The sequence below is a fragment of the Passer montanus genome, unplaced genomic scaffold (genome assembly GCF_014805655.1).
Source record: "Passer montanus isolate IOZ18808 unplaced genomic scaffold, ASM1480565v1 scaffold37, whole genome shotgun sequence".
Classification (NCBI taxonomy): Eukaryota; Metazoa; Chordata; class Aves; order Passeriformes; family Passeridae; genus Passer; species Passer montanus.
Window position 1 is genome coordinate 315736 of NW_024368485.1, and position 23209 is coordinate 338944.

The 23209-nt window shown below is 44.2% G+C and overlaps 1 protein-coding gene across 1 annotated transcript; it reads right to left on the reverse strand.

Moving 5' to 3' along the window:
* Positions 1 to 2560: 2560 nt before the first annotated feature.
* On the reverse strand, positions 2561 to 22226 carry CAPN14 (calpain 14). The gene is made up of 17 exons (XM_039717074.1): positions 21996 to 22226; positions 19166 to 19235; positions 18106 to 18224; positions 17365 to 17501; positions 16047 to 16221; positions 15283 to 15348; positions 13844 to 13929; positions 12524 to 12598; positions 11708 to 11871; positions 10853 to 11016; positions 10102 to 10113; positions 7985 to 8190; positions 7420 to 7456; positions 6529 to 6591; positions 4891 to 4948; positions 3091 to 3155; positions 2561 to 2635 (listed from the first exon to the last, which is right to left on the reverse strand). Exons 1-17 carry the CDS (start codon positions 22224 to 22226, stop codon positions 2561 to 2563), a joined length of 1803 nt encoding a protein of 600 aa, XP_039573008.1.
* Positions 22227 to 23209: the final 983 nt, after the last annotated feature.

The following is a 23209-nucleotide window of genomic DNA, read 5'->3' on the forward strand; positions in this document are numbered from 1 at the left end:
GTGGTTATCATGTTAAGTCTGCTTGAGGAAGACTTTTCATATGAAGTAAAAAGTTGAAAGAAGGCAGCCTTCCTTATCCTGGTACCGGTCTGGTTGTCTCCTCCTCGACAGCCTTGCTTCAGGAATAAAGTGTCATCATCATCCACTGAAAGTAATATGGAAAGGGGGTTGAAATAATCCATCCCTGTGAAAGCCCTGCCATATTCACACCTAGACTGGACTATGGGCACTGGAGATATTCTGCCCCCAGAAGAAACAGAAGCCATAATAAAGCAAGACTTAGAAGCCTGAACCTCCTTGTTGTTTGTAACCTGCCCTGGTCAGTTAAAGATATCTTTTCTAAGGCTACAGAATAAACCATGCAGTGCCACATGCAACCAAGGGGCCTGCACCTGAGAGTGAGGGGATGGGCTTTACCTCAGACTCCCGGAGGTATATCCCTTTGCCATCTTGTGTTAGGTTGCGAAAGGCCTCTGCAAAAGAAGCAAATGAGGAGCGTTAACTTCACAGCCAAGAGATCACCACAGCCAAGGCACTGTCTCAGGAAAAACCCCAAAGGCAGAGATTGTAGGCTATTCTCAAGTGCAGAGCTTCTCTGTTCTGTCCCTGGGGGATCCCTGAAGGCTGGAACACTAGGAGCAGCTGAATAAAGTCAGGCATGTTACTGTCTGCTCATCCACCTGTACAACCCCAAAATGCTGGTAATCCCAACCTTACCCACTACAATTATGAGACATGTGCTAAGTGTCTGCAGAGTGGTCTGAGTATGAGCTCTCTCATCATCAAACTGCAGTCCACCAAAGACATATTTCAAAGCTTTCTTCTTCCTGGAAAAGGTGTATTTCAAAGTTGTCTGCTTCATGGAAAACAAGTAGTTTTTGTCTGTAATTTGCCTACCTCTTATTACAGAAGGCCAGTGCAAATGTGCAGAGCTTAATCACTCTCTGATATGACAGCTTGGATGTCTGTAGGAAGGCACTGGTGGGGAGGTAAAGAGAGAGCTTGGCTTCCTCTGTATCTGTCCCTTGCTTTAAACTGGTTACTTTTGCTTTATTCAGAAATCCAGTCCTGCAATTTTGCCACTGCCAGTGGGAGCAGCATCAGAGGGGCCATGGCTCAGCTGGCAGCCCAGCTTGCCTGGCCAGACACAGAGCACCAGCCTCACCTCCCATGATCTCCACTCGAAGCATGAAGCAAACAAAGCTCTCAAAACTGATCTGTAAGTCAGGGTCACCATATCTGATTGCCATCAAATTACAGACTTCATTGCTGAGTGAAATGCCTATATAAAATGGGGGGAAAGAAAAGGAACACAAAATGAGATGGCACAACTGAGTGGTCTTCATCCCTTCTCCAACAGCTCTGTTTTTCAAGCCTGGCCTAAGATAATCAAATATTAGCCAGCCCAAATGAGATTTCTACACAAAGATACCTTCTTCAAATTTAAAAGAGTTTGGGTCTGCTCCCCTATATTTACAGTCCTTCCAGAGTTGAAATAAAATACAAATAGGCCTCTTTTGCTCATGGGATATGAGGGTAATAGCAGCAGCTGGGTTTAAGAGCAATATTCCCAAGAGAGTAGGAAAGGAGATGAAAAAGAAAATCCAGAGGAAGCTCATACAAAAAGAATCAGTCCCAATGTCAAGCAGCAGCAGCGTTTGCAAGGAACAAAAGCATTCTCTATTCATGGCCTGGGATTTTAGTTTGCTTTAGCAGAGGTCTGCCTGGGTTTCTCACTGAGCTTTCACTGACTCAGATGAACTGGGTGAACATGCCCCAAAAAGAGGAATGATATTTAAGGTGTAATCATGCAAAGGAAGCTACAAGACTGAGCTCCAGCCCCCACACAACGCCCAGCAATAGCAGCAGAGCTCAGTCCAGTATTTGGACCCATATGGATCATCTTCCATTTCTAGATCAAGCCTCAGACACTGCTAGCAACACTGCTTAGTGAAGTCTAGCAACAATACAGCCTCCAGGAAAGTCCCACACTTCCAGGTTTGGTCCCTGAGCTGTCGTTTTCAGCAGAGGCAGCAATTTCATAGGAGCTAGATCTGGCCTGCTGCATCCCCACAACATCTTTTAAAATTCAATTAGCAACACACAGGAAGAGATTTAAAAACTGGGTGTGAAACAGGCAGACACTTCTGTTTCAGACAACTCTCAGTGTGAGACCACACTGAGAAAAGAGTGGGCAGCCTGTCCCATGGCAAAATCATTTTCAGACGTGTTGACCCAGCTAAAGAAGGAAGAAGACATAGCCAAGGCCATGCACTCCTCCTGAGCTCTACACACAATTATCAAGATGTTTCCCAACCCTCTGCTTTTTCTTCAGCTTTCATGAGCAAGAAGATGAGACTTGCCAAAATATGCTGTGGGCTCACCTGTCTCCTGTACAGCTGCATGCAGTTCCACAAGGTCAAGCTTTCCTGATCTCTTGGTGTCTCTCTTCTGGAAAACTTCCTGTGGGGTGAGGGAGTACTTTTAAACAAACCAAACCACCCAAAACCCAACAGGTGACACCAAAGGGATTGTGAGCAGGGAGATTTTGAAATTACTGTCATACCAAATAGAAAAGCAGCCTCTTCCACAGGACTCTGAATTCCTGGATACTCAGTGTGCCAGTGGCATTCAGCTAAGTGGGAGCATTAAGGTCAGAACATCTTAAATATTAGAAAGCACCCATTACATATATTTTACATATATATACATATATTTAAAAAATGAAAAAAAAAAGCCAAACAAAAAAACCCAAACAACCCAAAAACTTGCAGCCACTCTTAACATCCATGCAATTATCATATGAGGATAATGATTTCTTAGCCCATGTGCCTATTTATAGACTCGATCCTCCTCCCACTAAAGTCAAAGGAAACCTGGCTGCTGATTTTAGAAGCAGCAGGAATCAACCCTTTCCCAAACCAGCTCCATTCTGTCACAGCTGAACTGTTATTATGGAGGGTGAGAAGTTCAATAAGTAGGGCCATGTCCTGGTGGTAAAGAAATCACAGTAACACCCAGTCTGGCCTAAGAAAAAATGCTCTGGTAAGGTATTATATGAGTCAGAAGTATCACTCATGACAAGGATACATCCAGGAGTGCCAAGATACCCTGGCAGGAATCCAGACTGAAATTCAGGCGAAAACTCTGGAAATCTGGAGAGGAAAAAAATTGTTTTGGGGAGTCATTGGACATCTCTCAGAAAAATGGACTCTCACAAAATTCTCCCTTACTTGAGAGGGCTCAGGCCCCAAAGCCTTTGTGAAACTTTACACCCACTTGAGAAGATGTATCATTTATGATGATAAAAATATGAGGCAACAGGATGGATTCTACTAGTCTCAGAAAATCCAATATGAGCTCCCTGCAGGCATGTAATATAGAATGAAATATGGTACACTATCTTCAGCTATTAGAGAAAATGGAAGGAAAAGGACATCCAAAGCTCTAATCCCAAACAGAATTTACTGCATGACCTTGAGCAAAGTCACTTGACCTGAAGAGCTTTGGGGAACAGCACTGCAGATTAATTGAAACCCTTGTACTAAGCATCTCTCTCTCTCCCTCTCTTTCACAGACACACTGCCAGCTCTGTTAATATAATTAAAAGTACAGGCACTGCTGAAAACATGATGCTGCCTCAAAGCTTAGCATTCCTGGTTCATGTATAACTTACATGAAGAGTAACAGAAATAGGCTCTAATCTCAGTGCAAATCATGATTACTGTTGGTCTGCACCTTCCACTGAACAAGGGACAGAATCATAACTCACCAATCCCTTCTCTGCAGGAAGTCCAGATGCCATAATAATTTTAATATTGTCATAGCTCTGTTTAGTAAATATGAACCAAGTACTGTAAAGATTTGAAAATAATTCTTAAAATCAATAATTTATTAAAAGTAAAGACTCCCTGTTCAACATTGTTTTCTCACAGATAAGACAGTGCCTGGTGGGTGAGTTTACAAAGAGAGAAGAACTCTCCTTGCCCACTTTTGTAGAAAAGAGAGTAATATCAAATTCAGTTTAAGTGAAAAAGGCATCACATCACTCTTTTGATCATCTTTTTTGTTGCCTGTAATGGCTGGATGGAGCATTTTCTATGTTGCATATTGATTTTTACCAGTGAAGAAACCAGGAAAAAAATCTGAATTTGTCATTATATCTGTAATTTCATTGTCATTGTCCAGAGAGAACAGCTACTGCAATGCCTCACTGCTGCCCAGGTAGTGTTATTTGTTACCAAGGCCCAAATTATAAGCCTTGGAGTGCTTTGGGCTGCCCTCAGCAGAATGGATGCCACACCTGAGAGGGACAAGCTCAGGGCTCACCTGGCTCTCACAAGCATGGGTTCCAGAGGCCACCTGCACCTCATCCTGTCCCCCAGAAACAAGGCAAGGGGCAGCCCTATGCATGCCCAGCAGGGAGCAGTAAACAGCAACAGCAGCATGGACCAAGCACATGAAAGTAAAGGCAAGACCTTCCTCCACCACACCAATTCCTACAGACCAGGCTTTCCACATCTTCTAGTTTGGTGCTGCTGAGACTGAGGCAGTGGCACAGGCTGAAATGAGATACAGTTTCAGAATCAAAGCTGAGGTCAAGCCAGGTTTGGAGGCCAAATTAAGAATCTGCATCCATGCTTCCTCTTCTCCCTCATTATTTCAGTTGTTGAAATTCAAACTAGATTAGCTCTGCTTGTAACATTTCTGCCATACTGATTCACACCCCAGCAAATCCTTTTGCTCTGGAAATCTAACATGTCATCAGAAGAGTCAGTTCAGTCAGATTGAAGCCAGTTTCTCTTCCCAGAATTCAAGAAATAGATTCAGGAGCTGAGGCTTTTCTCTGAGAGAACTTATTTTACAGAAACATTATTTTTCAGCACTTACTTCTCCAAGATATATTATTCAAGATCCTCTGGAGCTGAACAGCATTTATTTCAGGATTCTGTGATATGGAAGAGAATTTTAGGGGTTTTTTTCTAAGTATTAAATCACTTTTCTCCCTCTTTTGTTTTCCCAGCATGCCCCATCTTCATTCTCTGTTCTGGCCCCACTCCAGCCACAGTGAAAATCAATAGAAAAGACTCCCTTTGAATATGACAAGATTCTGAGCCTGCAAGAGCTGCAGTGTGCTCTGGGCTAAGTTCTCAGGGCTCCACACAGATCAGTGCAGAAGTGCAGATTTCCACTGAGTGAGGATGCAGGCCTTTCAGCCTGGTGCCATCTGTCCCATCAAGCACACTATCAAGAGATCTGCTTCAAACATTCCCCTTTTATCATTTACAAACAAACAAAAAAACCAACCTGAAACTTTGGAATACTTCTCCCCAAACTTTTCAAAGCAGAGACTCCCTCTCCCCCTTGTCATACAAAAGTTTATAAATCTTTTAGAAGCTGTGACAATCGTTTGTTTGGAGGGTTTTTTTAAATGTCACTCTTCAAAAATAAAAGCCTGCTTTCAGATCATTGAGAGATGCCAGGGTAAAGCCTTCAGAAATGGCAGTAGGTGCCTCTGTGTGTACTTGGACATCCTGACAGCAAAGGACCAACTCCTCACAGTATGTGGCAATTTCTAGCACATCAAAGCCACACCATTCTCAACCCCAAAATCTTAAACAAGGGGCAAAAAGTGAAAGCATTCCTTGTTTTTAGTAACAGATTCCTTCAAAATATTCCTGTTAAAAGTGCAAATCTGTTTTTGTGAAATTGTGTTTGGCAAATACAGGGTATGATGCTAAATAAATGCAGTGACCTTTTTGAAAGGTGAAACATTTGCATCTGTCCCCACAGTCAGTGGGATCCCTGATGGTCAGCTCCATCTCAAATCAGGCCAGAGAAATCACTAAAAAGAATTTTCCACAGCAAGGATCATATTTCACTAGGAAAATTAGGGGAAAATATGATGGGACACCCAATATCTATTTCACATCTCAAAGCAGGTTAATTGCCATCCCACTGTGATGAAGTATGTGTGAGACAAAGTTCAATATTTCAGGGGTGTTCTCTAATAGATAGCTTTCCCCAATGGACATAAGAATGCCCCAACGGATAGGATGGAGCCACACAACCCATTGCTTTGTCCCCAACACAGGCAACAGGAATTAATGTTTAAGGAGAGCATGTGAGCCTGGTTAGCTTCTGTAGTCCATTCTGCTGTTTCCCTGTTAGAAAAGTGATCTTAGAGGGTACATCCCTGCTCAGTCCTTTAGCATTTGTTTATGGACTTTCTGCCCATCAGTTTCCTAATGCCTTTTGAGCCTCTTGATACTGTCACATTCCCATTAAGTTCCAGGCACTGACACCCTGTTGTGCAGGGAAGTGTGCCTGTCTCAGTGCTATCACATTGCTAAGCTTCACAGGCAAATTTGCTGTGTGGAGTCATCACTGTACACAGAGTACAGCCTCCTCTGCATAGCCCCTCTCTGCTCCCCACACATCCACAGACCTCCCTTGAAATTCCACATGCTTTTACTGTCACAGAGCTACATAACAGTTCTGAAGGAGTTTACACAGGCAAGCACTTACCTGTTCAAAATGCTTTGTGAAGAAATCCTCCCAAATCTTGCCTTCATACCTATCAACAATTTCCTTTAAGGTATTAAAAAAAAATCATTAACTTGCAGAAGAAAAATATTGTCAACCAAATTATTAAAGATGCTTTCCCAGCATGGCATTCCACCCCCTGAACCTTCCACCCTCTGCCCACCACTGCAATCAGTGTTACCTCACTAATACAGCCTGCTGCTAAGATACCTCCCTACATCACAGAACTGCTATTTCTTGGAGAGAAATACTAAGATAACATTTAGTGGGGAGAAACTTTCCTCTCACCCCAAGCTGTGCAAAGCATGGGGCTCACTCTGTGCCAAGAAGAGAGAAGGGTCTCTGTTCTCCTTTATACAGCCCAACAGAAGAGATAAAAGCAGGAAGGGCCCTGTTTATGCCAGGGGAACAGACTATGCCACAAATTTCCCAGCACAAGCTGCAGATGTGCATGCATTGCCACCGAGATCAGTTCTTTTGAAAATAACCTTTAGGCCATTGCATGGGAATAGTAGAGCTAAGGTCCCATAATGTCTTCAAAATGTTTAAGGCCTGAAAGGGATGGGGAGAAGTGCAAGAATGGACCATGAGTCTCCAAAAAGCCATGAACAGGAAAGACTTTAGAGCAAGCAAGATGGTGTCATTAAAAGATGTTTGCAAAAAGGGCAACTAAGCTGTCTAAAGTTTTGCCTGTCCCCCACATTTGATTGCATCTGTCCCCAAAGGATTCTGTCTGTAAACCCAAGCTGTGCTTCCAAGTGCTGCAACACAAGCACTGACATTCTCACTCAGCCTCTCCTCTAGGGAAGAGCAACAGTAAAAGCCCAACATTCAGAGCTGTAGATTGAACCACAGACCCCCCACTCCCCTCACCTTAGAGAGGGTGAAGCTCGTGTTCCCGCCCATTTCCCTGGAGATGTAAAAAAGCAGACACATTAAGGACAGATCAGAGTTGTTTGTCTCACCACAGGTGTCATTCCTCTTCCCTGGATGGGGCTCCAGCCTGCTCTTGCTGTGTGTTTTATTCTCTGGTGTTACAGCTGCAGTAAGGCAAGGCCTCATGTCCATACAGGACCCCAAAAGCTGCTGGCATTTAAAGTATCCAAAGCACCCATTTCTGTACAAGCAACCATCGTAGCATTGCCAGCAGGGAGTTCCTGGCAAACTAAAGGGGCTAAAAAGCTGAAGAACTCTAATCCTTCTCACAGTCTCAAACATGTGCATGCTGCAAGGATTGTGTGGGCCTATCTCAGCCTTTTTTGAAAGGATAAGGCAAAACCAGTGCTTCAACCTCTGAGAATCCTACAGCAGGAGAAACCCAGAGCCACCTTCTCTGACTGTGATGTTTTTTGCAGAGTTAAGTCTTTATTCTGGCCCCATTAGACTAGAAAGACCAGACCTTCCCAGGGTATTAGGGGCTGGCAGAGCAGCATCTCACCGAAGAATGTGCTTCCTGGAGAAGACCCGCAGGATGAACTCAGACTCCTGCTGAGGCTCCAGGGTGGATGGGACAATCACATAGACACAAGGTTCCAGATGGAAGTCGTGAGTCACTTCCCGCTCATCAAGGAAAACCTGGTGCTTGTTCACAGGCTGATGTCGGGTGAAGAAACCTGGGGGCAGCTTTCTGTTGCTCTCCTGGTACTGCTCAGGGAAGAAAGGTAAGAGAATTGTGTTCTGCTGCAGCTGAACACATGGACCAAAGGCATGTGGAGGATTCACAGGCAGGGCACAGCCAGCCTGCCTTCACATGTCAGCCCTGTTTTACAGCACAAGCAGGTAACACAGCCCAAGGGCTCAGTCTCTTCTCAGGATATGGTGGTTCTCACTATGCAGCATCCTTGTCCAATAATAATATGGCAAAAGACTGGGCTTCCTGCAACTTACAAAAAACTTACACTACTTGTAAGGAACAGCAGCAAGAACTGGGGACAAGAAGCTGTTCCTGTCAATGTGGCTTCTGCAAAAGACTTTGCCATATGGGCTAAAATGACTGCAGGAAGGAACTGCTCTAGAGACTGCCCTTCACTAGCCAGAGCAGCTCTTTTCCCACAGGGACCATGTACGTTGTCCCCAGCTTGTCATTTGCACAAGGAATCTGGTAGCAGAGGATTTTTCAGAACACCTGTGATCTGAGCATACTGCATGAGCAACCTAAGCCCTCATCCTGACTTCATGCAAGTGTCCTTGATCTGTCTGGCACTCTTTGCTCTGCAGGCCCTTTTCTGCCACAGGATGATGGATAAAGTGTTGATCCAGGCAACATGAAACTAATTTTAATGCCACTGAGTGCCCAGTACACAAGCCCAATAAATAATCCTGCTAGCTAAAACTACCGTCACCTTCTGATCTTGGCTGTTCCTCAAAACATTTAGCCATTTTACTCTGCAGCCTCATGGGGAGATGCTATTCCTCTTCCTTTGCCAGTATTTTTCTTACTAATAGGGCAATCTTTCTTATGAAGGGTTCAGGGTTACTCCTCCTCATGCCCCTTATGTTAAATTCAGTTTTTATATTCCAGTCAATACTCTGTTGACAGCAGTTCCAATACCTCAGATGCTCTCAGCTTGCCTTCTCTCCATATTGATCTTGGCAACCACTACAAACCTGAAATTGAAGTCCTGGCTGCCACCATTCCCACTCAGGTGTGGCAGAGCTCTGTGCTAAGGCCACACTCAGACCCCCTCTGCCAGAAAAATTTACCTTGAAGGTAACCCTGATGGTGCCCAAGATACTTAAGTCAGGAAGGAGTGGCATCTTACCTCATGGTTACCATACTGGGTCTACAGTAAGTAGGAACACAATGGTGCTGCCCATACCACATACCCAAACTAGCTCTTTGCCAGCCCAAGTTCTCATTTAAGAGGTGTAATCTCATTTGAGTAGTAACAGAGTGGAAGATATGCCCTTTAAAGACAGTATGAGCTAAATCTTTCCCTGTTTTAAGTAGCCCTCTGAGGTCAGGGCCAAAATTGAGACTTAATCAGGACTTAAGTTCCAGGGCCCTTTCTCAGGTCCCAAAGGCTCTTGGATAAAGAAAATGCTAGAAATGCAGCTGATCTGAAGAAGAGGAAAAACACCTGTACCACCAGCTCAGCCAGGAACCTGAGCTCCTTAGGAGATCTTTGACTTGCATAGGGCACGGGCTCTTTTCCCACCTCATGCCAAGACTGGAAGGCAGCAGAAAGGCAGCTCTGACTCCCACACCACAGCCACGAATTGGGGCACCATCCCACAGCTGCAGCAGGGCTGAAGTGCTCATCAGGTAAAGGTTGATGCTACTTCTAATACCTCTGAAGACCCAGGACAGAAGTTGAACAACTAATGCCCACTGTCAAGGCCAATGAGCTCTCCTGATATGGCTGCTCTTCAGTAGAGTCAGAGGATGGTTCTGCATTAGGAGTGCCTTGCTGTGGTGCCTCACTGAGCTCAAATACTGTCACTCACTGTCAGCCAAGGAACAAAGGCAAACACACACCACATTCAGCATTGTCTTTAGAGCTGTGTCAGCCAGGTCCCCCAGACAACAGCCAGCAGTGGTGACAAGGGACTCACCTGTAGGCCCACCTGCAGGAAGAAAAGAAACAATATCTGTCAGTCAGGACCTCTGTGCCTCACCAAACACAGCCAAGTCATTCTTGGGAAGCAGAGCAGCTACAAACATCTATACGGGGTCTTTGCCTTCAGAAACCTCAGTCCCCCCACCCAAAACCCCTTCCCCACAGTTGCCTCTCCATAACTGTGCAAGCTTACAGCAGCAACAAGACCTGTGGCTCTGTTCAGGGGAGAAGAGTGGCCCTCAAGGTACTCAGATAAGCAGAGAATTGAAGGTAGGAAACTCTTACTCCTAGTGATATCCACTCACCTCTGGGTACATGGGGAGCTAGAAGTATGCACACATGAGCAGCTGCCACATCATACTAGGAACACTTTTTAGGCACGACTTTGCCATGGTTGGAAATAACCTGAGGGCAGAGCTCTTCTACCCCAAAGTAAGGGGACCATGTTGCAGAGATTGCACATACCCTCAGAGGCAGCAAAATAAATCCCAGTGTACTTTGAAGCAAAAGGCACTTCTCACTGCTCTGCAGGGTGACACACAGCATGCTGGAGAGGCAGCAAGCAGGGCACAGAGCCTGAGGGAGCCTAGCCCTGATGTGTGAGGAGACCAGGCACAGGCAGGAGGAAAGAGCAGAGATCACACTGCACACAACAATAACTCTTGGCCTGCAGAGCACTACAATCTGCAGGGGCTGGAGGCTCTCCTGTTTGGTGAGAGCAAGAAAAGCAAAGCAATTTTTTGCACCTTATAGAGTAAAAATCCAATGAAAAGGTGAGGGGCTCGGTTCCGGTGTTTGGTGCTGTGTTTCTGCATGAGGGATATAACCACATTGCACGTACTTGGGCTTTTCTTACTGTCTTCAACTGGCAACACATTCAGCCAGTACTGAGGGTTCATCCAAAAGTTGCCTAAGTAAAACAAGAAAAACATTTTGATGTCATTTTCCATCACAAAATTGATTGCCAGCTTCCCACATGATGCCTGGCACTGGACTGAACAGGTCACAGGTTGTCTGGATCTCCAGACCCCGTAGGAATTGGACTTTAAGGTGCAGTTTACAAGTTTAGTATTGCAACTACTATCTAAGACAGGAGAAAGACCCATGAACAAGGAACTATACTTCTGCTTACATGAAGCTAAGAGCTCATTTTGTTTATAAATGTATCACTATTCCTCTCTCACCCCTGGTGTATAGGCTAGCTGACTTCAGACTCCACCTGCTCTGCTTCCAGAAGAGCTGAGCCTCTGACTATTTTATTCACTTTACTTAAAACATACTCCCTGGAGGTGCTGAGGAGGCAAATTTTAACAGACAAGTTTAATGCCCTAGAGCAGATCAGTACTGGCAATTGATCCTTGGATCCTAAAGCTTATTTCATGCTATAATCAGCCCACTGCCCTATGTTTGCAAGCAGTGCATCTTCTGTGATAGCAGAAGCCAGTCAAAGTCCTTCAGCTGCTTATTTCTGATGTTTGTGTGGAGGCATAAACAGAAGTGCATGTTTCTGTTATCAATTTTATGTTAAAGGTTATAAGAAGCTGGTAACTGAGTCAGCAGAACATCCAAAAGTCAGAGTTATCCAAAAGGGCATCCCTCACCATTACAGAATCCCAGACTTCCTCCTGCTGTACTTCCTTTAACCCATCTCCCACTCTTCAAGGAGTACATCCACTTCTTCCCATCTTCCTGGCTCATCAGGTCTGGAGTTAACTTACAGATCACCAGATCTACAAAATGAATCTTAAAATCTCGCAGAGACATCCTGGGAAAAGAGTGCCAAGAGACATCCTGTCAGCAGTTTAGTTCAGTCCATATGGCTCATAAAACAGAAAGAAAAGGGAGTGGGGAACTTTGAAGCCACACCATTCTGTGTTACATATGGTAATGCTCATATTTTATTAGGCAGTAAAGGAGAGAGCGTCTGCTTCCACAGCAGCATCTAGGAGTAGCTAATGCACGACTAAAACTTCAGCAAAGGATAGCAGAAACAGAGAATAAAATAATCTTGCCAGTGAAGGGAGTGTAGTGAAATTACAGGGGCGGCAACATTGCCACCTCGTGGCAAAAGCTGTGCAGAAACCTCAGACAAACATGCAAACAAGAGCTTCCCGAAGCTATGGTAAAAATAAAATTAAAAAAAAAAAAGCAGCAGGGTAAAAGCTCCTGGGGCTGCCCTTTACCTCCAGCAGCCCTAGGACACCTAGCAATGTCCTTCTCTCTCACTGCTGCACTGAAGAACAGTGCATTCCATGTCAGCACAGCCACTGCTTCTCACAGCATCAAGCTGAGAGGAGCACGGGCTGCTCTAAAGCTCATCACCTCTGCCTTGGCCTGAGTGGCAATGTGCTGCTCCAGCTCCAGGTGCAGCCCCAGGGGTACTGGGAAAGAGGGGGGAAGCAAGACTGTGCCATTACCAGAATTCTCCATCATCCTTCTTTTTCCTCAGTAAAATCTTCTCCTTTGGGCTCAGCAGCTCCCACTTGTAAGAGCTAAGGGGAAAAACATGAGGTGACTAACCAAATGTGGCCACAAATTCAAGGCAGAGGACAAAACCTTCCTCTATAAAAACAGGCCAAATCCCTGTTTCTACATATCTCCATGCTTATCCCCACTATGCCTTTAGCCACATGAGACTCTCCTTGACCACCCTGGGTCCCATGAGATGTAGCTAAATGGGTCCAGTTTTCTGCACTAGAAGCCAAAAACGTTCCATTTCCATCAACCACTCCCTTCACTTGAACACACAACTTCCAAGTACTTAAAATATAAAACTCTAGACACGCTTTGTTGGTTAATTTTCTGTTAAAGGAGACATAATAGGAAGAGTGTTTGGCATAATGAATGAATGACTAGGACAGCACAAGAGGCAGCTGGGAGTCATTTCAAAGGCAGGCCTGCAGTATGTTGCTCATTATGCTCTTCAACAGAACAGCTGGTGTGTTGTCATTATGTGACAGACATGCATCAGAGAAGTTACTGCTCTGCAGACAAGGTGAAAGCCATTCACATTCCCAATGACCTCTCTGCTCTTCCCTCCTTTCTATGCCCTGAGCCTCAGCAAACAGCCTGTGCAGGGAATGAAGTGAAGCTTGGAAGCAAGAAACATGCTCCTCTTCAAAGAGGAGCAGGACACAAGTTTACAGTTGTCCATGGTCTAGAATGCAAACCACTGTCTTTCATGGGTCCCAATAAAAAAAAAATCAGGTAGATGCAAATATGGAGTCCATTTACCTCACTACCTCCCCTGATCTCTTGCCCAACTGTATTTACCTGAGCAGCCAGGACAGGGAACTCCTTCCTAGTTATCCAATTCTAACACCTTGCAGCCTGTGGAAGATTTTTCCTGGGCCCTCCCATGCTCAACAACTGTGTCCTGAAACATGGGGGGGGTTTAGAGCCTCCTGCACAGCTATCTGTCCCTTTGCACACTCTCCACAGCACAGCAAGGTGGTCAGCATCTCATGTTCATATTATATTTACTCTGGCATTAGTGAAAGGAGAAGTAGAACTGATCTGATTGAGGCTGCATGTGTGAAGTGAGGCCAGCTACAGCAGCACTGTCTGTTGGAGACACATAAATCTATGGAGTCATTGCTTTGACACCAGAAGGTCTGTGCAAGTGAGCACATCTTACTGCTGCCCTCAACATTAATTCATGCCTGAAGATGGCAGCATCTTTCCTCCAAGAAACCTTTCCTCTGCTCAGTGTCACACCTTTCCTTTTGTAAACTCACCTGTCACTCCAGTCTCCTTTCCACTCGATTTTTCCCCATGGATTTCTCAGTCTCACTAGGTTTTCAGGTCCATATTGACAGGTCACCTGCAGAAAACAGTAACATTGTGCTTACCAAGGTCTCAGCAGTTCTCATCTGGTTAATATCATTGTACTATGTCAGATATGAACAACAATTTTGTTTGTCCTCATAGATGCCAGAAAGTATGATGATAAAAAATCTTTGAACATGCAGCTCTAAATGCCAGCAACAAAGAGATTAAGGTGCTTCATCTTACATTCTAAACTGAAACCAGAGACATGACAGATTCCTAATCTAAAGGCTTGACTGTAAATTCCTCTTCCTTTCCAACACCTGCTTCTCATTTTGTATGCATGTGAAAACCAAGTCCTACCCCAGTGCAATGGCACAGCACAATGCAGCCCCCATGGGTGACCACCCAGATTAATGCTTCCTGAACTGGGATGCCATGATGGAAGGAGAAGCCAATTAGAGGCTTTTCTGACAGCACACAGCAGAACAGCTGACTTCACACTGTTTCCACATGCTTGGTCAGTCCCATAAGGTTGCCTGGCTCTTCATCTCATCAGAGGAGCCAGACTGACAGACACATTGTTGAAAAACTCCACACAAAAACTCCTCCTGCGGGAGACACAGATGTGCCTCATCCAGCACATCTCTTCTGCCCTTCCTAGTATCTCTTGCTACAGATACTGAACATGCTTTCACCAAAATGTCCAAAGCCCCACACAGTCTTTGCCATCCTTGTCAACCTCCTCTTGAGGCTGGACAAGACAGTCATCCACCAGTTCAGGAGGAAGAAGCTCCTGCTCTTTGGGACATATTATTTCAAGTCTCTTACCTCTAGACAGATATCCTAACGGGACTCCAAACAGTACTTCTGCAGATTAGTAGGGTCCCCCTGCACTGTCTGTACAGGACCACAGGTCAGTTCCCTTTATCCACACCCCTGACTCACATTTCCATCTGCAATTTTTCATATTTTGGCCTTTACATACTTACTTCTCTGTGGCCTCTCCACTGGCTTCAGAGAAAGGCTTCTTACCCCAAGTAAAAAGCACATCCCCAAGTTTCAGCACATCCTCCCAGCAGCCCCAAAGGCCAGTCCTTTCATTCTTAACAGCTAAGATGCATTTCTAGGTGATGGTGTCAGCAGAGCCCTATGAATCATTCCAACCCTTAGAGATACACTGATCCATATCAATTGTCCTTTACATCGAGGCCTCCAAATTAAAATGGACACACTTAAAATGTGAATCTTAACAAAGCTCACAGTCTCTTGTAGCCTTAGACTAAGAAAAGAGTATTCTTAGGGAGGAGATATTATAGTTGCTCGATCAATGTTTGAACCTGTGAATGCAATAAAAATTGCTAATATCCAAATTAACCTGGACCCAGGACATTTGAGCTGGGCTTACCTTTCTAATACCAGTTACTGTATAGGCATGGCCAGCAACAAGCCCATTCTTCAGGACCTTTGTTGTCTGTATACAAGAAACAGAAGGAAAAGAAACCTTTTATTCTATCCTTACTCATACAGCAGACTTATACCAATACCAGAGACCTGTACTTGTGTAAGCAATGACTTTCAAAGTAACAGGAGAACTGAAAATAAATAAATGGGACCTCCTAAGAGCCAGAGTTTTCAGTATGCTTGGTCTTGGAAGGTTGATTGTTAATGGCCCTTCCTAAATAGTGGGTCTTCAGCTAGAGACCATGTCACTTTAAGAAAGTTCAGGAAGTTAGGTTTTGATTTTCAGAAAAGCAGAGTTTCCCAACAGCTGAGGTGGTAGCATAAAGCTTGGAAGCCAAGACTTTAATTCATGCTCTGAATGATCCATGTCTCTACCTTAGCTATAACTTTATTCCATATGTGTCTGTACCTCACTGCACCATCTGTAAAAATGGAAAATTTATTTAACAAAAATGGGAAAATGCAGTAGATCTCTATTCAATAGAGTTTCTTTGATAGATAAACCAGTTCCTCAACATTACAACAGGGAGCTGAGAGCATGAGGGAATCAATCCATGAGCAAAGTTTAACATGAAGAATGTGACTTCTACAGAAAGCCACATAGGGCAGCTTTGATGCATTTCAGTCACAATGACCAGTTGAGCAGAGGGAAACGGGTCTGGAAAGGTTTTTAGCTGTAAAGCCTTTTGATGTCACTCCAAGCCTCACCCCTAAGTGTGTCTGACAGCCCATGAGAGATCTGCTGTAGGTGGCTCTTGTCAGTATATTCCACAGATCAGGAGGAGCTTCTGCAAGCTTGATCCTTGTATTGACACCCCCTGTAAAATCCACCAAGGCTTCTGAAACTTGCCCAATCTGCAGATCTTCATAGGAGCCATAGAGTCTAGCAAAAAAAGAACCAATATATTCTTTGTGTTATCATCACAAATGACAGGTTGAGAATAGGTTGCCAATGAAAACATTTTTTAAAAGTGTGCAAAAAGAAAAAGGAAGGCTGTAACTCATGTTTCATTTTAAGGGAATTTTTGGCATTTGGGAAGGGGAAAATCTACAAAATTGTCTCCAAGATTGGCCATAGTCTGAAAGGGACTCTTCACTAGCTGTCATCCCTCACTGCACTCTAATGAGAACATGCCCATCACGACTCTTTGATAACTCTGCCTTACAGAATGTTGCCTGAATTTATCACCAGACACTGTGCTGTATCTAAAATATAGTGCCTTGAGAGACACTGTCCTGAGAGCTTAGTCTCTAATCTGATTTTCTTTATCACTCCAGCACAATTTGGCCCAGTCTTTTCATTCTAACACTAACACCAAATGAAAGTAACTGAACATTCTCACCTTTGTGTCATCTTTCTCTCAGTGTTAACTAGAATATTCTCCCCTGCTCTGCAAAGATTATTTCAGCCAAATATTAACAAACTCCATCAGTTAGGCCTTGCAGCTTTCTTCTTTGTGCTGACACTACCACTGTAGACAAAACACCCTGGAGAGAAGCCACTGCTCTCACCATGCCATATGACTTGTGACATGCCTCAGCTTCGAGGACCTGAGAGCAAAAACATCTGCCAAAAAAAAGTGCAGTGCTTCAGCAGACCTCCAAAATGAAAATCCTTGGAGGTTTCTCACACTGATAACACATAAAAGGAGGCTCTGGAAATCATTCACATTTGAAAATGTCTATCTATGGTGTTCCACTCCTCTGTGATATTTACAAGGAAGGCATCAGCCTCAGCCAATACACTGCAAACAATGATAACATTCAGAAGATAACCCCCGACAATAGGGCTGTTTTCTCACCTAAACCCTTGGATTTAAACTCAAGGGCCTGGTTTGATAACAGCTGTTATAACATAACAGCAATGGCAACTCTTTTGTGTAATAATAGACAGATGAGAGCCATCCACTACACTCCAAATGTAGCAAGGCCTAGGAGATGCACTTATAAACATGAACAAACTGTGTAGGCACCAACCAACATATTTTAGAGAGACTATTTGCATAACTTGAAATGAGTCACTTACTTAGCATATGCCTTTTCCAGAAGGGCTCCCCAAAACACGTTCTTATAGACTGAGGACACAAAGAGCAGCTCGCCGGCCTCATTCACCGGCAGGAGATCATCAACCACCACGTCAATCCATTCCCCGAAGTGCCAGAACTGTCAGGGGAAAGGAATGAGCTGATGTTTCCCTTGGAAGGGACCTCCCCTTGAAACAACAGGAAAGGCAAGATAGCCTAGCTGTGGGTACACAACAAGCTGCTGTGGGTCAGTGGGACGTGCTGACTCACCCACAGAGCCAGTTCCTCAGCCCCACCCAGCCAGAGGAGTAAACAAAGCATCTATCAGGTGTAAAACAAGTAAGCAGGGAAACTAGCCACAGGTGGGCTTATGGGGAAGGAATTCCTAACTGCAAGGTAGCAGAGTTGTACAGAGGTGGGCAAAGGGGTAGAAGATTGGAGCTGATGTGCTCAGGTCCTGCTGACTGTTGCCACTCTTGAAAAAGGGTTTTGTTTGCATTAAAATATGGGTAGGACACAGCTGGAGAGAGCAGCCAAGCAGAGGTGTTTCCTCAGTGGCTTGCAGCTGATTCACTGCCTGTGCTACTTTGTGGGAGGGGTGATGGGCTCCTCTCCAGACTGGGATACCCTCTGGCCACTTGCCCCTGGCCAAAGGGAACCACGTACAAATTATCTCAGGGTGTGACACAAAACACAGAAGAGGATATCTGAGGACCTCCTGCAATCTGGGGGAGCAGCTGTACCCGGAAGTGGAAAATGCCCGCGTATTTCCTCTCAAAGCTCTGGTTTTGTGGCACAACTGCAGCCAAGATGTCCTGGTGGAATGTCAGGGCTTCCAGGGCCGCCAGGAACCAGCAGTTCTCTGCGCCAAGACAAACGGACACATGCAGTTGGCTGAAAAGTGAGAGCTCTCAGCCAAGTTCAGCAACACCACCACAATCCCAGCAGAAGAGCTGTTGTGCTGATGTCTTTACAATTATAACAAATCATACACACAAAATTAGATGATCCAGACATGTTCTTTACTTAACCAAACCGTGATTGGTTTATAATTGCTCTCTCATGATCTTTCCATTTGGGTACTGTTTGGTTAAATAAGAAATTTAGCATGCAATAACTGTCAATGGAAACATTCTGTGTTTTACTGACATTGCATGGGGTTTTTTTCTGTTCTCTAAGAAGGCACACTATTAAAAAAAACTTCTTCATTTTTCTTTGAAAACATTAGCTTTTCAGAAAATAAACCAATTTCCAGTGGATCTTACATGCAAGACTGTACTTAGCAAACTTTGTTTTTAAGGACATAAAGCACTTAAAAACTAATTTAGTCCCACATCTACCTGTTTTTCAGAAGGCAATACAGTCTTTTATTATAGACTGATGCTCAGACAACACAGGCATAAAATTATTTTTCTAACAGCAAGGCTGAGAAGACAACACACTCACACTGAGCATTAGGTACAAATAGAAAGCCCTTCTGTGGTCTCTGCTCAATTGTCAAGCAGCAACACCACAGATCAGTGAGAGCACAGGAACACTTCCTATTAGCATGGGCAGAAACAACACACAGTGGGGATTTCAGCTCGTAGAGACAGTTCTCATGTCTCAAATCCCACCTTGAAGCTTGCCAGCTTATTTACTGAGCCTATGCCAGTAAATGATTGCTTCATACACACCACGCCAAGTGGAGAGAGGAGATGGATACCTTCTATTTCCATGCCAAGTTTTGTACCTTCAAACTTCCATGCAAAATGTTATCTTGCTTAAGAATACTTAGATAGTTATACAAAGGAGTTTCCTTACCCACCAATCCTTGGCAGAGATCAGGCTGCTTTCTGTGTGCAGCATAAAATACAGGACTCTTGTGCAAAGCCTAGGAAGCACAAAATGAAAAGGAAAGAAAAAAAAAAAAGGAGGAGAGAATTAAGCCAGTAACATGAGCTGGTTTAGCTTGAAAGTTAAAGCTTTTAAAATACTGAGAGTCCTTTGTCCCAGCAGACATTGTTCTGGCTCAGGTATAAATCTATTGTTATGTGCTCTGGCTAACCTGACACCAGCCTGGACACACATTTGTGCTCGGTCTACGCTGAATTTGGTCTCCAGCAAAAGTCACTGGTGCTCTGATGCATCACCATGGCTTTCCATGGTCACCATGCTGAGAAGGTAACTCTTCAAATGTGCCAGTCCTGCTCCTCCACACAAGTGCCAGCCAAAAGAGGTTATGAGGGCAGAGCATCAAACTTTCACCCAACCTGGCTGACATCTCCACAGCTTGACTGACAATTGAGCTACAGACTGATGGCTGCTGCAGAATTCCTGTTGCTGTGACAAGAACATGTCTGTGAATAATTGTACAGAGAGAAATAATGTGGTGATTTTTTTTCCCTTCACAAGTGCCTCTGGGGTTAAATTAATAACCTAAGTGTCAAAATTATATTTTACTTGAATGACCCAGAAATTGCTCAAGCTAAGTTTCACACTGCTGGCTTCCCCTGCAGGCAGTAGCAAAGAAACAGCTTCCCTCAGAAGGCAGTCACAGTAATTAGCCCTGCCCTTGGTGAGTTTGGGTGTTCAGTTTGCAGGCCATCACTCATAGATGCAGTAAGCTACAAGCCTGCAGGCTGAATGGCAGAATCTCAGCATCTCCTCTGCAGCACAGGAACTGAGATGCACAGCATCCATTCTCAGAGAGTCTTTGCTCAGAAAGTTTGGCCTCCAGAGCAAACAGCAGCCTTCTTCACAAGGCAGTTTTAGACTCAGAGAATCACAGAATATGTTGAGTTGGAAGGGACCCATCAGGATCATCAAGTCCAGCTCCTGGACCTACACAGGACACCTCACAATCACAGCAGACCAGCAAAATAGTCCACTGAGATACAGAGGAGATTTCAAGTCCATTCCAATATGTGAGGGATGGAGAGACACTTGAAGGGCTTTGTAGAGGCCAGGACTCATGCTGACCTTTTTTTTTTTTTTTCCCAGAAACTTGATCCTTCTGGGAAATTGTTTAAAACTTTGTAGAGGCCAAGACTCATGCTGATCTTTTTTTTTTTTTTTTTCAGAAACTTGATCCTTCTGGGAAATTGTTTAAATCTCACAAAATATGACAGCTAGAAAATAACTTAGCATAACTTAGGGAGATGCTATCTGGTATTACCTGGCAGAATTCCCTACAGACAAAGGAATTCTGAAATTCTCACACAATTCTGTACATTGCTTTCAGTAGGATCTGATTGTCAATACTTTGCTCAGTGGCTCAGTAAGAGCAGAACTGGCATTGCTAGTAGCAAGCCTTATCTAACTGTGCCAGGCCCCTGTCCTGGCCTCCCACACTTGTTATCTTCCCTTTTGTTATGAGAACATGCTCTGTGAGCAGCCCTTGCACCTGGGTGTCTCTTGTTGTGATGTTCAGTTTAAACCTGGAATGCCAGGAAAGGCCTTGGAAGTGTGAGCACAAGTAGAAAAACAAAGGCCTCAAAACCAAAACCAACTAACAGACTGATACTCTGTCACTGGTTGTGACAGAAGCTCAGCCTTGAGAGCTGAGGAAAGATTATTCCAAGTACAATAGACTAAGCAGGGAAAAAAAAAAAAACAGTCCAACAAGAGGATAAGGCACCTGCCCTGTCTGGGAAAGCAGCAGCCCTCCAGCATCATAACAGTATGAGATCCATGGCAGAGAGGGGTCATTGCTAAGAACTGTCTAGAAACTCAGAAATCTTCTAAAAGGTTATGATCTTGAATTCTGGGGAGAAGGATCTAATCTGTCATCACAGAATCACAGTGAGATCACTGTAGCTGTGAGCTCCAAGGAAATCAACTCTCCCTGCTTCCTTCTCCTCCTCTCCCTGCCTGCTCCAAGTGTTACTGGATATAAACTGAACAAGGCTGGTTATGAGTTTGGGCAACAAATGCTTCAAAGGCAATTATGAGACTCCATGTACCCCAGCTTCCAAAATGACACCTGATGCAATAAAAGTAATCCCCAGAGACATTAAAGTCCTCAAAACCAAAACCAACTAACAGACTGATACTCTGTCACTGGTTGTGACAGAAGCTCAGCCTTGAGAGCTGAGGAAAGATTATTCCAAGTACAATAGACTAAGCAGGGAAAAAAAAAACCAGCCCAACAAGAGGATAAGACACCTGCCCTGTCTGGGAAAGCAGCAGCCTCCAGCATCATAACAGTATGAGATCCATGGCAGAGAGGGGTCATTGCTAAGAACTGTCTAGAAACTCAGAAATCTTCTAAAAGGTTATGATCTTGAATTCTGGGGAGAAGGATCTAATCTGTCATCACAGAATCACAGTGAGATCACTGTAGCTGTGAGCTCCAAGGAAATCAACTCTCCCTGCTTCCTTCTCCTCCTCTCCCTGCCTGCTCCAAGTGTTACTGGATATAAACTGAACAAGGCTGGTTATGAGTTTGGGCAACAAATGCTTCAAAGGCAATTATGAGACTCCATGTACCCCAGCTTCCAAAATGACACCTGATGCAATAAAAGTAATCCCCAGAGACATTAAAGTACACCTAAATTAAAGTCTAAGAGTAGTCTGTTCAATGTTAAAACTATTTGCTGGCTATCATCTGTAATCATCCTCTTACACACAGCACTCACTGAAAGTCACTTACGTGTGGCCTCTTCCACTGTAAGTTGTGGGGCAGTTTCTTTAGCAGTGCTCCCGTTCCAATGGAGCTGATGTGAGCAGGGAAGGTGTCATCTGTGAACAAGCATTTGTTCTTCAAGCACGACTCCAGCAAAGCCTGGTAGTTCTGCTGGATGGGAGGGGTGTGTTTTTGGAAGATACTCCTGCCTAAAGGCACAGGTGACTTCTTTTTTTTCAAGCACAGCAGAAAAGGCATGCTGATGTCTCCAATAACACCAGGATAATTTTTTTTCCACTGTGGATTCTGGAGGGATCTCACACTGCACAGTTCTGCTGGAATATCTTGGTTTTCTCAGATGAGGCCTGTCTTTTCAGAAGAATTCCTGACAGTTAAAGTAAGCATAAAAAGTAAATTTAATCCTGGCTTTAAAAATTTTCTTCTTAGTCAGCAGGGGCGGGTAGGAACAGTGGCATTCCCAGGAGAAGTGGGGGCTCACCCAGTTCTAACTGAGCACTTATCACTGCATTTTCAAGGCTTTAACATCACTGTAGATCACAGTGAAATCAAAACAAGTGACCCCACTGACTTTTACCAGAGCTTTGAAGCCATATACATGGCTATGCTATGTCTCTCTCTGGACTATTTTAGGCTCTCCAGGATATTTTCATAACGTCTTGCAACATGAATGACAGTCTTAATTCAATCACACTCTGGCATGAAGTTATTTCTTATTTTTCCTCCCCCCCCATCCCCCAAAAACATCAAGATAAAACAAAGGCCAACAGAAAAATGGAATACATTAGGTTTTAGAAAGCCACGACTCACACTCCTATGATAGCTATTTTGCCCTTTTCCCCTCATTTTGGAGAATGATATGATCTTCCCCAAGAGTTCACATTCCATCTTGCTGAACACCACAGATTCACACATGAAACTGCATGCTGAGGTATTTTTTTCCTTGTAACATTCAAGACAGATGTTTCTCATCCCCCCACTGAAAACACCAGAGAGTGATGTCCTGGGCTGTTTAATATTAGCAGCTATGTTAAAGATTTGCACCACTCCTTGCTGGGAGAAATCATGACTAAAATCTCAGTAGGAAAATCACTTCCATCAGTGCTAACAAGGTGATCATAATCAGTTAGTACAGTGAAAAAAACTAACCAGGATGAAAAGTTAAAGAAACTGTTTACATGCCATAATGATACAGTACTTGGAAGGCTCCCCCACACAGGAAG

Coding starts and splice junctions, on each gene's coding strand:
- CAPN14 (XM_039717074.1), bottom strand. CDS start 22,226: ATGCCTTTTCTGCTGTGCTTGAAAAAAAAGAAGTCACCTGTGCCTTTA. Junction 17,502..18,105: donor CGGGCATTTTCCACTTCCGG/GTACAGCTGCTC, acceptor TTCCCCTGACAG/TTCTGGCACTTCGGGGAATG. Junction 3,156..4,890: donor GAATAATATATCTTGGAGAA/GTAAGTGCTGAA, acceptor TTTCCTCTCCAG/ATTTCCAGAGTTTTCGCCTG.